This window comes from Acromyrmex echinatior, chromosome 4 (assembly GCF_024713525.1).
Source record: "Acromyrmex echinatior isolate Ae372 chromosome 4, ASM2471352v2, whole genome shotgun sequence".
NCBI lineage: Eukaryota > Metazoa > Arthropoda > Insecta > Hymenoptera > Formicidae > Acromyrmex > Acromyrmex echinatior.
The window spans coordinates 8,566,546-8,581,147 of NC_141855.1; the positions used below are offsets into that span (position 1 = coordinate 8,566,546).

The 14,602-nt window shown below is 29.9% G+C and overlaps 4 protein-coding genes and 2 long non-coding RNA genes across 11 annotated transcripts in view; 2 read left to right on the top strand and 4 right to left on the bottom strand.

The window, feature by feature from the left end:
* LOC147909929 (uncharacterized) overlaps window positions 1–14,602 on the top strand; it is a 107,810-nt gene that overhangs the window by 83,663 nt on the left and 9,545 nt on the right. The gene's annotated exons all lie outside the window — the stretch shown is intronic.
* On the bottom strand, window positions 202–2,750 carry LOC147909937 (putative odorant receptor 92a). 2 transcript variants are annotated; one of them, XM_087405556.1, is made up of 7 exons: window positions 2,581–2,749; window positions 2,342–2,463; window positions 1,954–2,284; window positions 1,574–1,795; window positions 1,045–1,164; window positions 672–827; window positions 202–340 (listed from the first exon to the last, which is right to left on the bottom strand). In XM_087405556.1, exons 1-7 carry the CDS (start codon window positions 2,593–2,595, stop codon window positions 290–292), a joined length of 1,017 nt encoding a protein of 338 aa, XP_087261682.1. In that variant the 5' UTR covers window positions 2,596–2,749; the 3' UTR covers window positions 202–289. The 2 variants fall into 2 exon arrangements, with proteins under 2 accessions (XP_087261682.1, XP_087261681.1); XM_087405555.1 differs by having other exon boundaries at window positions 2,342–2,750.
* Window positions 3,562–6,475, bottom strand: LOC105152535 (odorant receptor 22c). The gene is made up of 6 exons (XM_087405553.1): window positions 6,038–6,475; window positions 5,625–5,967; window positions 5,238–5,459; window positions 4,792–4,911; window positions 3,965–4,120; window positions 3,562–3,729 (listed from the first exon to the last, which is right to left on the bottom strand). The coding sequence occupies exons 1-6, from the start codon at window positions 6,289–6,291 to the stop codon at window positions 3,679–3,681; spliced, it is 1,146 nt and encodes a 381-aa protein (XP_087261679.1). The 5' UTR covers window positions 6,292–6,475; the 3' UTR covers window positions 3,562–3,678.
* Window positions 6,904–9,504, bottom strand: LOC105152534 (odorant receptor 82a-like). 3 transcript variants are annotated; one of them, XM_087405499.1, is made up of 6 exons: window positions 9,008–9,489; window positions 8,253–8,598; window positions 7,788–8,015; window positions 7,619–7,732; window positions 7,242–7,397; window positions 6,904–7,175 (listed from the first exon to the last, which is right to left on the bottom strand). In XM_087405499.1, the coding sequence occupies exons 1-6, from the start codon at window positions 9,295–9,297 to the stop codon at window positions 7,125–7,127; spliced, it is 1,185 nt and encodes a 394-aa protein (XP_087261625.1). In that variant the 5' UTR covers window positions 9,298–9,489; the 3' UTR covers window positions 6,904–7,124. The 3 variants fall into 3 exon arrangements, with proteins under 3 accessions (XP_087261625.1, XP_087261624.1, XP_087261626.1); XM_087405498.1 differs by having other exon boundaries at window positions 6,904–7,397; window positions 9,008–9,497; XM_087405500.1 differs by lacking the exon at window positions 6,904–7,175 and having other exon boundaries at window positions 7,231–7,411; window positions 9,008–9,504.
* Window positions 9,971–12,635, top strand: LOC147909938 (uncharacterized). The gene is made up of 2 exons (XR_015544834.1): window positions 9,971–10,060; window positions 10,919–12,635. It is a non-coding gene; the product is annotated as an uncharacterized LOC147909938 (long non-coding RNA).
* Window positions 12,166–14,545, bottom strand: LOC105152533 (odorant receptor 82a-like). 3 transcript variants are annotated; one of them, XM_087405536.1, is made up of 7 exons: window positions 14,170–14,542; window positions 13,921–13,999; window positions 13,651–13,821; window positions 13,220–13,450; window positions 13,037–13,150; window positions 12,644–12,799; window positions 12,166–12,560 (listed from the first exon to the last, which is right to left on the bottom strand). In XM_087405536.1, exons 1-7 carry the CDS (start codon window positions 14,424–14,426, stop codon window positions 12,510–12,512), a joined length of 1,059 nt encoding a protein of 352 aa, XP_087261662.1. In that variant the 5' UTR covers window positions 14,427–14,542; the 3' UTR covers window positions 12,166–12,509. The 3 variants fall into 3 exon arrangements, with proteins under 3 accessions (XP_087261662.1, XP_087261661.1, XP_011065194.1); XM_087405535.1 differs by having other exon boundaries at window positions 12,166–12,556; window positions 13,651–13,999; window positions 14,170–14,545; XM_011066892.2 differs by having other exon boundaries at window positions 13,651–13,999; window positions 14,170–14,541.

Sequence of the window (14,602 nt, forward strand, 5' to 3'; positions counted from 1 at the left end):
TTTAAACAGAAAATTTGATACATGTATATAACAATGAACTTTTTAATAATGAGTAATTTAATTAAGTGATCTATTTTTATTTATTATATAAAAATGTATTTATTATGTACACAAATGGTTTGTTAAATCATAATTTCTATTTTCAATTTTGCATTTTCCAGCGAATATAATCGATTATAGCAAAAAAATTTAACTATCTAATAATTTTGATAATTTTTATTGTTTTATAAATACTTTTACAAATGATCATTCAACTAATAAAGTTAATTACTCGCACAAGATTTGAATTTCAATACATTACGTGCAACACCGACATGTATGACGCTGAAGCTTTCATGACCTGAAAAAATATATTATTATGCAAAAGCAATAAATAGCATAAACAGATGTTCTCCAGAATCTGAATATTATGAATAATTAATTAAACATTAAATTTATTTTTTAGACTCCAATTCAAGAATAAATCACAAAAATTATTACCAATAAATAACAGTACGTTTTGTACACACGATCATTGTATACATACATACTATTGTATGTATATAAACAACGATACAATTTTAATATTATTATATCTAATTGTAACACTCATAGTTATTTGATTTTGAGCCAATACATTTCTACATTTGTAATGTCATCTCTTCTACTCTTAAAACCGATTAGAATCTTACACTTGTAAAACCTTCCAAAGTCAGGTCCATGATTTTTCCAGCGGTAATCGTCAATCGTTTTTGAGATCTGACAATTATCAATAACAAGATTCGACATTCGCTAGTAGATAGATCGTACCAAAGTGTCTCGTATGCCGCATCGCTGATGGACTTGCTCTGAGAAAGAAGAAAGATTTTTTTTTAAAACATTGTGCAGTAGTACGAACTGAATGCGTGTGCAAGGAACATATATTGCAGCTATAAAGCCTTGTCGTTAAAATTAAATCGTAAAATGGAAAACTATAGTTATTTTTTTTTTAAATATAATGTATATGGCATTAGAAAAAAAGTACTCATATCTAAAAGCCGTTAAAAATAAAAGGATCATGCTAACCTTAGTACTTAGGTATTCGCCAGCAAAACAGAAAACAAAAGCTTCTAATGTAACAGCGATATAAGGCACAATGGATTGTATTAATAATCCTGATTTTCCCTCCACATCTGTACTTAGAGACTGTGTAATTGTGTGTTAGATTATGTTAATTGGGAGTAAGTCGTAATATCACATTCGTGTTTTCAATTGAACTGATATTATGATTTATATGCAACGCTCTAAGAATATAATCCCAATGTCAAAGAAATAAGATAACGTATTATTCTGAGAGAAATGGAATTATTATAAAAATATTTCACAAAGTTCAAAAGGCATTTGCAATGATTTAAGTTTCCTCTCTCTAGAATTGCTTTCGACAAATTAAATATTATAAATTTTATTTATCTCTTTCGACATTTTAAACAGTAAAATAAACATATAAAGGAACAGTATTATGTTTAACAAAGATTGGCACGCAGCGTAGTTTCGAGACAATTTTTTTTCTGGGGACATTGCATTTTCTCATTGCAGATAAAACATTTTTACTCACTATCATGATCATGATTCCTATGGAACAGATAACTATGGTGTTCCATACGAATTGTATTAGTGCAACAAACGAAAAAAAATTGTCGATATTCTTCGATAAGGATATAATCCTCTGATGCATCTCGATGAGCGATCTCATAGCTGACGGATGAGATTTTTGCGTAGTGGAAATTTCTCTCAATCCTTGACACATGATATCGATCTGGCCGCTTACGTGAAGTACCTCGAAACAAGAACTAAAAGTTCGAGACACGTTTGCGATGATTTAAAAGATGCGCTATTTAATTTGATCAAAAAGAGTTCGTGCGATAACCCATTACTTCATTGACTAACCTAATGGTTTTAACTAATGGCTTTAAAAGTTCTCATTCCTTGACTTACCAATGTTAAGATTAAGGAATTCAACAATGCAATTACGATTGCCGTTTCCCACACATGAAGAAATAATCCCAGAACAATAAACTCAAAGATCGGCGAATCGGTGGCATGGAACGGAAATTGTATCTGAATCGGAAATTCCCGGAAGTCCGTGGAACTTGTGCGGTGACTCACGTAATTGCCGGCGAAATAAAAAATAACAGACAAACTGTTAAGGGTTAACATGACGTTGGAACATCGATGCGCCAGATTGGCCTTATTCATCATCATGCACGTATGCGTGGAACAATTATTCCAGTCATCGTTCATCGCACCCAAAATATCAGAGAATATTCTACAACCAATTATTTAATAATGTCTAAAAATCATGACCGATAGTCGCGAATCTTACCGACGATTATGCCAAAGGCTTAATAGCTTCAGAAACGTCAGAGTGTAATCCAAAGTGATGCTCAAACCATCCATTAACTTAGAGAAATCGTTTGTGCCCAATTGTGCGAAAAAGTATGAATACTGAAAGTATTGCATGACGATGAGAGTGGCCATGTAAAAGAACCAAAAAAATGTTCTACACGAAAAACCAGGCCACATGCCGATCAAACAAAGGCCGAGTTTCAGCAAAGGGCTTACAGTACTTGTTAACATAGCGGTCCGTAGATTCACATTGAAATGTCGATCGAACCGTTCGTCTTGTTCTAGTGAAATGGATCTCGATTGTCAGGGGAGGAGCGTTAGCACAAGAAAAATATGGGAAAAAGGTCTTTAAACTCTTATGCATTCTCCATCCCCTCGCACACAGTTAGCAATTTCACAGAGAGCTAAACTACCCCGTAGAAGAAATACAGGTAGTGAGTATCGATCAATTGCAATTATATATCTTGTGATGTGACGACACAGCCATGAAATAATAAACTAAATTACAATGACAGGCGATTACAGGTTTTTTCTCGCAATCAGAAAAAGATACACGTAGAAAATGTCATTGGCGACTCCGCTGGATGAATTGAAAACAATAGTATAAAAAAGTAATAGATAATTTTTTTAAACCGCAATTATAACTTTCTGGTATAAATAAAAAAGTATGGCTATAAGAAAAAAAATCACACATTATGAACAGATCTAAAAATTAAATTTGAAAAACAACCGATTGATAAATGACATACAGTATAATAATCAGTCGCATTAGTAGGAATATTAATTTGTTGAATATTAGCCTGTAATTTGAAGAAAAAAAATTTCTACGCAGAAAGATCAGATAATGAAAACGGAAATTATAACTTTTAATCTAAAGTCTATAAGCAAAATAAATTGTAATATAGTGATTAAGAACACTTATCATACTGTTTAAATACTACATTATTATTGAATCATTTTTACTCTCTTTAAAAAAAATTTGCAACAATTTATGCTTGATAAAGAATAACTGAAAGCAAACGTTGACATTCAAAACACATTACATGTTTTCAATAGAATCTTTTGCGGCAGAATGTATCGCAAAATATGTAAACTCTCTATCTTATAAATTAAATCCTAAAAAGATTAACATAAAAATTCTACTAAATTTACTTAAATAAGATTAAACAATAATTATTAAAAATAAAAGAAAATCTATATGTTTATAATAATTATTTTTCTCTATTAATCTTTCTACAAATATACATACATCATTAATTTATTCGATGATTTGACGATATATATTCATGTAATCAACATAAATTAATTCAACTTTCAATACATCGCATATAAAACTGAAATATATGAAGCTGAAGCTTTCATAACCTAAAAAAATATCACGCAAAAAGGAATATTAACAGGAATGATTATTTGAAGTCCAAAGATAATCAATATGATCCACATATTAAATTTTTTCAAACATATTAAGTATTATTGTATGATATTGGCACTTATCGGCAATAATAACCACAATAACAAATAATTAAGAAAAATATTAACATATTATTATAAATAATAACTTATCATTAGAAAAAATCCGATATGAAAGCAAAAAACTTACATTAGTAAAACCTTCCAATGTCAGGTTCATGACTTTTCCAGCAGTGATTGTCAATTGTTTTTGAGATCGGAGAATCACAAATAATAAAATTCGACATTCGCTAGTAGATAATTCGTACCAAACTGTCTCATACGCTGCATCGCCAATAGCCTTGCTCTGAAAAATAATAAAAAATTATTTGATGTGTATATGGAACTATAGTACACGATACATAGGAACAAAGTTTAGATAAATGCAATTATATATAATATACAAGCCGGTATTTTCACAATCCTCTTATTTTTAAGATACTATTACGGCTCTGTGATTGATTTACATGACATTTTAAAATTGTGTTTAAAACGGTCTTAGATATAAAAACGGATTACTGGTTATAATGTCATTTGTTAGTCATTTTATAATTAAATTATCAAGATTATAAAGTTTTTAGGCAATCAATACTAGAAATTAAATGCTTATAACGATCGAAACTGGATCTTTAATGTTTAAATAATTCAATGTGAATTATATATATATATATATATATATATATATATTTATATATATATTTATATATATATATATATATACACACACACATGCATATATACCACATTCATAGTTATTCGAACTGCGTACCGAATTGATTTTCCAGACTTATAAACGCAATTAAACTACTGTAATAATATCACGAATTAAATTAAATTGACAAGTAATTTTTAATAATTTGATACTCAATCAGGCATCATATTAGAAAGATGTTAATGTATTGAAAAACTGTAAATATATTTATTGCGAAAAATATTATCTCGGCCGGGAGTCAAACCCAGACAAAGCTGCATGCTTACCTTAGTACTCAAATACTCGCCGGCGAAACAAAAAACAAAAGCTTCTATTGTCACTGCAAAATATGGAATAATAAATTGTACCAATATCTCGAATTTACTCGTCATGTTCATACCTAAAGACTGAAATGTTAAATAATGTTTGCAGATAGTAAAATAATATTAGAATTGGATAAATATCTGCATAAAAATATATTTTTTAAGTTATTATTTAATTATTATTATTATTACCAAATAAATATAATAATATTACATTTGTCTTAAAATTGCATTGTAAATTAAATATTGAAACTCTGACTTATCTCTTTCTTAGATACTATAAAATAAGTATTTTTAAATATAATTAACACGATTTTAATTAGGCATATTTTAAGAATGTACTTCTTTTTTTAGGTAATCTTGGATGACGGATAGTTTTTATTCTACAATAGCTGCAGCAGCTTACTCACTATCACGACCATGAATCCTATGGCGCAAATAACAAAAGTATTCCATACGAATTGCAGTAAAGCAACAAATGAAAAAAAGCTTTCAATATTTTTCGACAACGATATGATCTTCTGGTGTCTTACGACTAGCGATTTAGTGGATACCGAGCTAGATTTGATCATGGAAGGAATCGCTTTTAACTCTTGACACATGATATCGATTTGTCCGCTTACGTGAAGTACCTCGAATAAAAAGGATTTCAGGCAAGATATAACAAATCCAATAAAAACTTTAATTTAAAAAAACTTGAACTAGAGTACATTTTAAATGGCATTATATTAATCTTATCGGATATAAATTCAACTAAAGAATTTTAAATTAAATTTCCAACTATTTTTTTAACTTACCAACGTTAAAATTAAAGCATTTAATATTGCTATTATGATCGCTGTTTTTAACACATGGAAAAACAATCCCACACCGACGAGTTCGTAAACGGGCGTTTTATAAACCTCGAACGGAAATTGTACCTGTATCGGAAATCTGCGAAACTGTCCGTTTTTAGAACGTGTATATCCACGTACGTGGCTCTCGATAAAATATAGAAAAGTGGCAAGAGCGTTAACGGATATCATGGCATTAGAACAACGGTGCGCCAAATTAGCCTTGTTCATCATCACGCATTCACGCAAATTAGTTCTGTTATCCTTCCAATCGTCATCCATTGCGATCAAAATATCCGCGAATATCCTACGACCGATCACCGATCAGTGTCTTTTAAATCGTTTAGAAACGATCACTGACCGAGCGCTAGTCTTACCTACGATTAAACCAGAAGCTGATCAACTTCAATATTGTCAGGGTGTAATCCAAAGTGAGACCCAATCCGTCCATCAGCTTGGTCAGATTGTTGAAATCGAAATGCTCGTAGACGTAAGAATACTGAAAGTACTGCATCACAACGAGAGTTGTCATATAAAAGAACCAACAAAGCGTCCCGTATGAGGCACCAGGCCATATACCGATCAAACTAAGACCCATCTTCAACAACGGGCTGACGGTACTTCTTAACATAATAGTATATAACGTCACATTGAACCATCACTCCGGAAAACCACACGCGTCGTCTCCTTCCAACGAGCTGAATAATGACTGTACGAGAAGTGATATCGCGAAGAAAACACGACAATCGACTCCCTCGATCTAGCTCCGCGGTGTATTCCCCTCCATAATGTCACAAGGGAGGTAGAGCAATTTTATAGGGTGAAACTACTATGTTTATGCGAGCAACGATCAACCGTAATTACGCATTTTGCAGTATAAATTGAGCGATAAAGCGCTAAATTGCGATAATAAATCAACAATCATGTGATGAACGTTATAGTGTACAAAAAAAAAAGAACAATCATTTACGTAGATACACGTGTATCTTTACGCAAATAACCGTTTTTAAAAATGCAAACTCATGTGTTCACCGTCGTTGATAATTTTTCTACAAAAAGCGTTGAAAAAAGACCGTATGTTCCTAATAGATCTAATATTTTAATATTTCCAAGGTATAAGAATTATGCAATATACAACACATTGTGTAATTCACCAAATGGTAGAATATTTACATACATCTACGAAGAGAATATATACATCTACAAGGAGAAAAGGAGATATCGCAGATAAAAAGATTAAACGTAGACTGTACAGAAAAGAGACATAATAAGGAGATATATTTTTTATATTATATGCAAATTAACTCCTTATATATAATATTATTTAAATATATATATACATATATATGTTCATACAATCATCGCGTCTGTAACAAGTGTCTGTTGAAAAAGTTCATAACAGGTTATTTATCACTAGCGCGGAGCGTTTATTAAAACTGTGAACTAATGATATTTTTTTTCGATTCAGTACATAGCATGCAATACAGACATGTACGAAGCAGAAGCTTTCATGACCTAAAAATGATTTTATTTAAAAGACACGAAAAATGAAGAGATGCATCTACATTGCCGATATCTTACGCTCATAAATCCTTCTAAAGTCAGATCAAAAATTTTCCCTGCAGTGATTGTCAATCGTTTTTGAGATCTCACCATTATTAACAACAAAATCCGACTATCGGATGGTATCATGTTGTACCAAAGTGACTCATATATTGCGTCGCTAATCGATTTACTCTGAAAAGCGTGATCTGAATTCAAAATACGTGAATATAAATGTTTAGATTGTTCGAAAATATTTATTATGTAGTTGTCAATAAATTGATAACAAATTATTTACACTGTAAATGTGTTTCTATTTTTTAATTTAATTAATTTATTATTATTTATAGTTTTAGAACAAATAAGAAAAATGCATAATCACATATTCTACTAGTAAGAAACATTTCTTTACTCACCTTGGAACTTAAGAATTCCCCTGCGTAGCAGAATACAAAAACTTCTAATGTTTTTACGGTATAAAGAAACATCGACTTTATTAAAACCATTATGCCTTTGTTACTACTGAGAGTCTGCGAAAGAAAGCAAATTATCGATCAGAAGATCGAAGCAATTGACATTTCTTACAAGTATGATCATGAAACCGCAGAAGCAGATGATTAAAGTATTCCATAGAAGTTGCAGCAACGCAATGAACGAAAATAGAGTTTCAATATCATTCGACAAAGTAATAATCTTTCGATGTCTATGAATGAGATCACGAAGTACAGTTAAAGATGTATCAAGTTTGTCGTTGCTGTGTACGTCCATTATGGCTTGCCGCATGATGTCAACCTGACCACCTACATGAAGTATCTGTAAATATAAAACAATGACATTACCTAAACTAATAAAAAAATTGGTTCACATTCAGAAATGATAATTGTATTTGTACATTAACATATGAATATTATAAGCCAAGCTCGCTTTGATCGAAAATGGTTTTCTTCTTATTTCTAATAAAAAATTGTTTATCGACAGTTACAGAATATTTTGGTATTTAAAATTGCAAAGAGGAATTTTAAAGTTTGAAATAAATAGTTGTGTACTTACCAATGTAGCAAGTAACGCATTTATCATACCAACCACAGGGGCTATCAACATTAGAAAAAAAATTTGTCCAAAAAGGATGCATTCAAAAACCGGTGATTCTGAGACCACAAAAGAGAATTGCATTTTGACTGGGAATTCTCGTGTGGAAGCTTCGCTGTCAGTATTTATCGTGCGAAACATGTAAGCACCGATGGATAAGGAAAAGCCAGTTAGAAAGTGAAGGCCAATTAGCACGACAGAATAACGACTTGACTGATTCGCGATTGCCATCATAGTGGAATAAGAATTGCTGACAACGCGATCATTCCAGTCTCTTTTCACTGCTGCCACGATATTATAGAATGTCCTGTAGATAGCGCATTATCTTATCGAATAACTGCACACGTTAATCAATATCACAAAAAAAAACTTCAAATGCTAAGAACGTTTAAATATGTAACTCTATAGAAAATATTTATATTAAATGTTAATTTCATTAATTATATGCTAAAATTGTACGCAGTTATATGCCTTCAAAAATTCCTGGACAACAAATGTCGTTCAAAATTCAAGTAAAAGTTATATTAAAATACTTTATTACATTAATATATTATAAGATAAAAAAGCCATTTTCATTTTTTCTCTCATTCTCTCCCCCCTCCCTCTCTCTCTCTCTCTCTCTCTCTCTCTCTCTCTCTCTCTTTCTCTCTCTCAACACTTATAATAATCTTCGATGTTATTTCTGTCGAATCAGATGTTAAAACGGAGAGTCTTACCTCCGGTTCCATCGCAAAAAAAATAATTTAAGAAAGGCGGATGTATTCGCCAAGGCGAGACCCAGACAATCCGTTAAAATTGAAAGATTGCTTGTGTCAAAATGCGTAACAATGTACGAATATTGAAAATATTGATATAACCCTAGCATTGTCATATACATAGACCAATAGAGATTCGGATAAGCCGAATCCGGCCACATGCCGATTAAACGAAGACCAAACTCGACCAAACGACTAATAGTGCTTGTACGTTTCATCGCTTTTTCAGAAGTATTAAATGGTAAAAGCATACAGTCACGTCATGCGTAAAAATAGTACACACAGACGTTGTATGTTCACGTGATAACGGCAGAAGTATAATACTGAATAACCATAACAAAGACGATGAAATGCAAGCAGCAACGATCAATTGTAATTGCACCTCATCACATTAATTCCTGGAAGCTTAAGAGTATTAAAAGCGAAAAACGATGACGATGCCCGTTCTGAAGTTCCCCCTTCTGAGGTAGCGAACAATTTAATAGTTGCATGATAGCACATAATTATTTAAAAAATAAATTTCTAGCTTCTAAATGTCGATTTCAGCTGTATCCAATAAAAAAGATTATAAAAACATCAATGTTTGTAGAACATAAATGCAAGAAAAAAGAGGAAAACAGAGAACTTATTGTAGTAAAATATCTGATATCTGAGAAGCGATTAATGTTGCTATTATTTTTTGCTTTATTTATGTACTTACTAACATTTTGTTCCATTTCGCAGAACGCTTTCTTTTACAGCCAGAAGTGTTGAACAGTCAGAACAATGGTGATAGAGAAGTTAAAGAAAAGCGAGTGCCAGTATGCAATGTAAAAAGCAGCAATTGTAAACGACGCAAATTATAATATTTAGTTATAAATATATAACATTTATACAATACAATATATAGCATTTGCAATACAAAAAAAAAGGAAATAACAAAAATTAGATAATAGAAACAAAACTTTGTTTTTAAACAAAAATTTCCTAAAGATGTATATATGAAAGAAAATTTTATTATAGTGTTGTTAAAATGTATGTTTGTATGCAACTTCTTTTTTAAATACCTAATAACTTTTTTTAACTAAAAAATAAATTTTAAATAAAAAATTTATGTAATAAAAGTAAACCATCAATAAGACATAATTATTCGATATATTTATTAAGAATAATTTATACTCAAATGTCTCAAAATTTGCAAGCACATGCAATAAACAGTGATGACTCAGTATTGATAAAATTATTTGGGTTGAGAAATCGTTAAAAATTTCTCTGATTCTAATCGCATTTAATGTCAATTCGACGTCAAATTGATGCATTGATTCGATGTCGATTCCATTATCACTGGGAATAAGATAAGAATAGAATTATCAAAAATTAAAAAACCAATCAACATTACTTATAATTAAAATCACCAATGCCACACATTATCAACATATTCTACAGAATTTGTATCAGTGCAATATACAGATTCTCTACATTTTTCAACAAAGTAATAAATTTTTGAATCCTGGTAACAAGTAGAAATGTGCTGAGATTGTGTTATTTTTAAATTTTAACTAAGTCTTATTGCATAATCTGACCGCTCACATAAAATATCTACACAAATATCTATATACAGTAATATTTAATTATTTAAAATAATACTTTATCTTAATATTAATTCAAACTGGTTGTATTGTATTTATGTTAATTATTTTTAATGGATTATTGATAAGTAAACATTCAAATAACCATTGAAATTTTACAATTTCTTCGAATAACATACTACATTATTATAAAAAAAAATGTTTATGAAATTTCAATAAATATTTGTTTAAATAATACGAATGGGACTTACAGAAAATAAATATTTATTCGATTTTTTATACCTACTTAAAGAATTTTTTTCAGTGTATATTTGTCAACGCAACAAATAATGGATTTATCAAACTAATTAAATTTAAAAAGCTATCAGCATCTCATAAAAAAGTTGTCTAATTACAAAACATTCAAAAATCAATGTTCATTGACTGAATCAAATGCTCGTTAATTGACAAAAAAAAACAACGAAGGCATATATACTGAACGTTATATTAGAAAACGGCTCAATAGATACCATCACGCTCATCATTGTAGACTTTCATATGAATCATTCATAATAATGAAATTATATAATATTAAAGTATAATATTGGCACTAGATATATTCTGCTTTTATCATTTTCATAAAAGAACGCATCTTACTGACAATTCCAAAACAAAGAGCTTAAGAAAGGTAAGACCCCAGAGTAAGACGAAGACTGTCTATGGGCCAAAAATTATTCAAATCAAAATATGCAAGTATGTATGCATATTGGTAATATTGCACTATTGCACTGTTGTCATACAGATGAATCAATAAAGATTCAGATAAGTCGGTCACATACAAATAAAACAAAAATTAATCTTGATTGAGTGACTAAAAGTCGGCGTTTTCTTAAAAATAATGTATAAACCGTCACAATACGCATAAAAAGTACGTTGCATCGTATGCATGATGATGGCAAAGTATTGTATAATGAATAATAACTATAACATAGACGATGAAGCGCAGATCGTAATGATCAATTGTAATTGTACTCATCGCATTAATTCTTGAAAGTTCACAGGTATTAAAAACATAAAACAATGATGATGTTTTTTTTCTTCTGAGAACGGTTCAGAAGTTGTATAATAATATAAATTGCTTTAAAAATGAATTTCTAGCTAAGCTAAAAAAAGTTTTGATTTTAGATATATCCAACAGAAAAAGAATTAAAAGAAGAAATGAAAACGTTAATCTTTGCGAAATTTTTAAATGTAAGAAGAAAGAGAAAAATAGAGAATTTTATAGTAGAATATATACGACGTATAATAAAATATCTGGCATATCTGCGAGAAGCGATTTTACTGTCTTTTTGAGCTTTTTACTTATATATTAATTCATATTTTGTTCCGCTTACAGATTTTTTTATAGCCAAAAGTGATTTCGATAATGACGATAAAGAAACAAGAAAAGAAAGATGAAATTGCCATTATACAATGTAAAAAATAAGTAATTGTCAAAGATATAAATTGTATTTGATAACAAATATATTTTAATATGAAGCATTTTAATATAAAGAAAAGGAGAAACAGATATTGGGAATTAAAATAACATTTTATTTTAATAAAACTAAAATTAACTATAAAGATATATTTAATAATTATAAAAAACAAATGTTACGTATATTATTGTTAAGATACATATTCACATGTTTTTTCTTTTCCAAATACGTAATGTTTTTATAACAATAAATAAGAAATCATTTCAATTAATTGTCATTAATAAAGAACAATTTTAGGAAATCGTAAAAAATTATTAGTAAAATGATTTTATACGACTGCTAATTTGTGCAACCTTATTCAATCAACAATAATGATGACTAACTATTAATGAAACTATTCAGACTGAGATGTTCTAATTGTCTAACATCTTTCTGATTTTAATACATTGCATTTAATACTGATATATAGGAGACAGAAGCCTTTACTATCTAAAAAAAAATTATTCACAATTTATAAAATTATGTAAAGAATTATATTAAATAAAAATTTCATTTACAACATAATGTCTTACACTTGTGAATCCTTCTAAAGTCAAATCCATAAATCTTCCTGCAGTGATTGTCAATCGCTTTTGACATCTTAATATCATAAACAGTATAATGCGACTGTCGCTTGGCGGCATATTATACCAAAGTGCTTCGTACGCTGAGTTGCTAATCGACTTGCTCTGGAAATAGGATGAAACTTAAAATATTCAAAGTAACGCTTAAAATGTTTACGACGTTCCAAGTATTAATAAACTTAAAAATACTTTTTGATTACTATATTCAAATACGTTTTAAAAAAATAGTTTTAAAACAAATTATATAATATATAGTCAAATAATGTTTGATGCAACATAAATAAAAAATTAATAATGTATGTCTAAAATACTAAAAAAAATAATAAAAATATTTTTACATACTTTGGCACTTAAAAATTCTCCTGCAAAGCAATATACAAAAACCTCTAGCATTATCGCGAAATAATAGCTCACTGATTTGATCAAATTTGTTGTATCTTCGCCGCTACTAACGACCTGCAATAAAATATGAAAAGAACGTCATTACCTAATATGAAACGTGAAAAAATAATGAATATTACTCACAATTATAATCACAAAACCAGTGCAACACATAACCAACGTATTCCACAGAACTTGCATTAGCGCAATATAGGTATACAAATTTTCAATACTTTCTGATAAAGTAATAATCTTTTGATGCTTGCCGATGAGACTTTTGATAACAGGTAGAAATGTACTGCTATCGTATTTTTTGTTAGAAATTTCAAATAAGTCTTGTTGCATAATATCGATCTGACCACTCACATGAAGTATCTATAAATATTATATAGATAAATCTATACGAGTTAATAATCCATATAATAAATAATCCATATAAGTTATATAAAGTAATATCTAATTATCCAAAATAATACATAGTTTCAATATTCATATTAATTTGAACAGATCGCATCGGACTGTTAACAGACATATCATACAAATATTTTAATTTACAAATCGCATAATATACTTACCAATGCAACAAGTAATGCGTTTATCAAATTAACTACAGAAGCTATCACCAAATCATAAAGAAACTGTCCAATTAAAAAACATTCGAAAATCGGAGATTTGCTGACATCGAAAGGAAATTCCATTTTTATAGGAAGTTCTCGAGAACTATTGCCAAATTGATCGTCCATCGACTGAAGCAAATGCTCGCCAATTGATAAAAAGAAAGCAGAGAAGGCATAAATACTGAACGATACATTAGCAAAACGGCGCGACAGATCTGCCATGCTCACCATTGTGGATTTGTACGAATCATTAATAACACACTCACTCCAATCTTCATCTATCGCCTTCAAAATATAATAAAATATCCTGCAGAACATATTCCTTCATGCATAATATAATCATAAAAAATTATTTATATGATTTAATTCAAAATATATTTTTCATCCACATATTCGACGTGTCAAAATTATACAATGTCAATATAATTTTATTAGATATAGACACATTCTGTATCATTTTAACAAAACACATCTTACCGACGATTCCACCATAAAACGAGAAGCTTGAGAAAGGCGAGGCTGTATCCTAGAGTAAGACTAAGACAGTCCATAAGAAGCCAAAGATCATTCAAGTCAAAGTGTACAAATATATACGTATATTGGTAATATTGCACTATGGCTACTGTTGTCATGTAGCTAAACCAATAAAAATTCGGATAAGCCGAATCCGGCCACATGCCGATGAAACGGAGGCCGATCTCAACTGAAAAGCTAATAGTATTTGCACGCTTCATTGTTCTTTGTTAACCGACGTACATTAAATAGTCAACAAACGAGGACATTAGTGCGTAAAAAACTTGCATATTGTCCAATGTGTTTCACGTAATGACTAAACCGTTAAATAATCGCAGTTGAAAGACCGTAAAGCGCAAGGAACTCTGAACGTGAATCAATTGTAATTATATTTCAA

Bases quoted from the DNA above. Each gene is read 5' to 3' on its own strand.
- LOC105152533 (XM_011066892.2), bottom strand. From the start codon at position 14,426: ATGAAGCGTGCAAATACTATTAGCTTTTCAGTTGAGATCGGCCTCCGT. The intron at 14,000-14,169 runs GTAAGATGTGTT...TATGTTCTGCAG, and splicing joins GTTTTATGGTGGAATCGTCG to GATATTTTATTATATTTTGA. The intron at 13,451-13,650 runs GTAAGTATATTA...TAATATTTATAG, and splicing joins ACGCATTACTTGTTGCATTG to ATACTTCATGTGAGTGGTCA.
- LOC147909937 (XM_087405555.1), bottom strand. From the start codon at position 2,595: ATGTTAACAAGTACTGTAAGCCCTTTGCTGAAACTCGGCCTTTGTTTG. The intron at 2,285-2,341 runs GTAAGATTCGCG...AATTGGTTGTAG, and splicing joins AGCCTTTGGCATAATCGTCG to AATATTCTCTGATATTTTGG. The intron at 341-671 runs GTAAGATTCTAA...ATATTTTTTCAG, and splicing joins CTTTGGAAGGTTTTACAAGT to GTCATGAAAGCTTCAGCGTC.
- LOC105152535 (XM_087405553.1), bottom strand. From the start codon at position 6,291: ATGTTAAGAAGTACCGTCAGCCCGTTGTTGAAGATGGGTCTTAGTTTG. The intron at 5,460-5,624 runs GTAAGTTAAAAA...TTTTTATTCGAG, and splicing joins ATGCTTTAATTTTAACGTTG to GTACTTCACGTAAGCGGACA. The intron at 3,730-3,964 runs GTAAGTTTTTTG...ATATTTTTTTAG, and splicing joins CATTGGAAGGTTTTACTAAT to GTTATGAAAGCTTCAGCTTC.
- LOC105152534 (XM_087405498.1), bottom strand. From the start codon at position 9,297: ATGCTTTTACCATTTAATACTTCTGAAAAAGCGATGAAACGTACAAGC. The intron at 8,599-9,007 runs GTAAGACTCTCC...CGCTATCTACAG, and splicing joins TTTTTGCGATGGAACCGGAG to GACATTCTATAATATCGTGG. The intron at 7,733-7,787 runs GTAAGAAATGTC...TTTCTTTCGCAG, and splicing joins GCGGTTTCATGATCATACTT to ACTCTCAGTAGTAACAAAGG.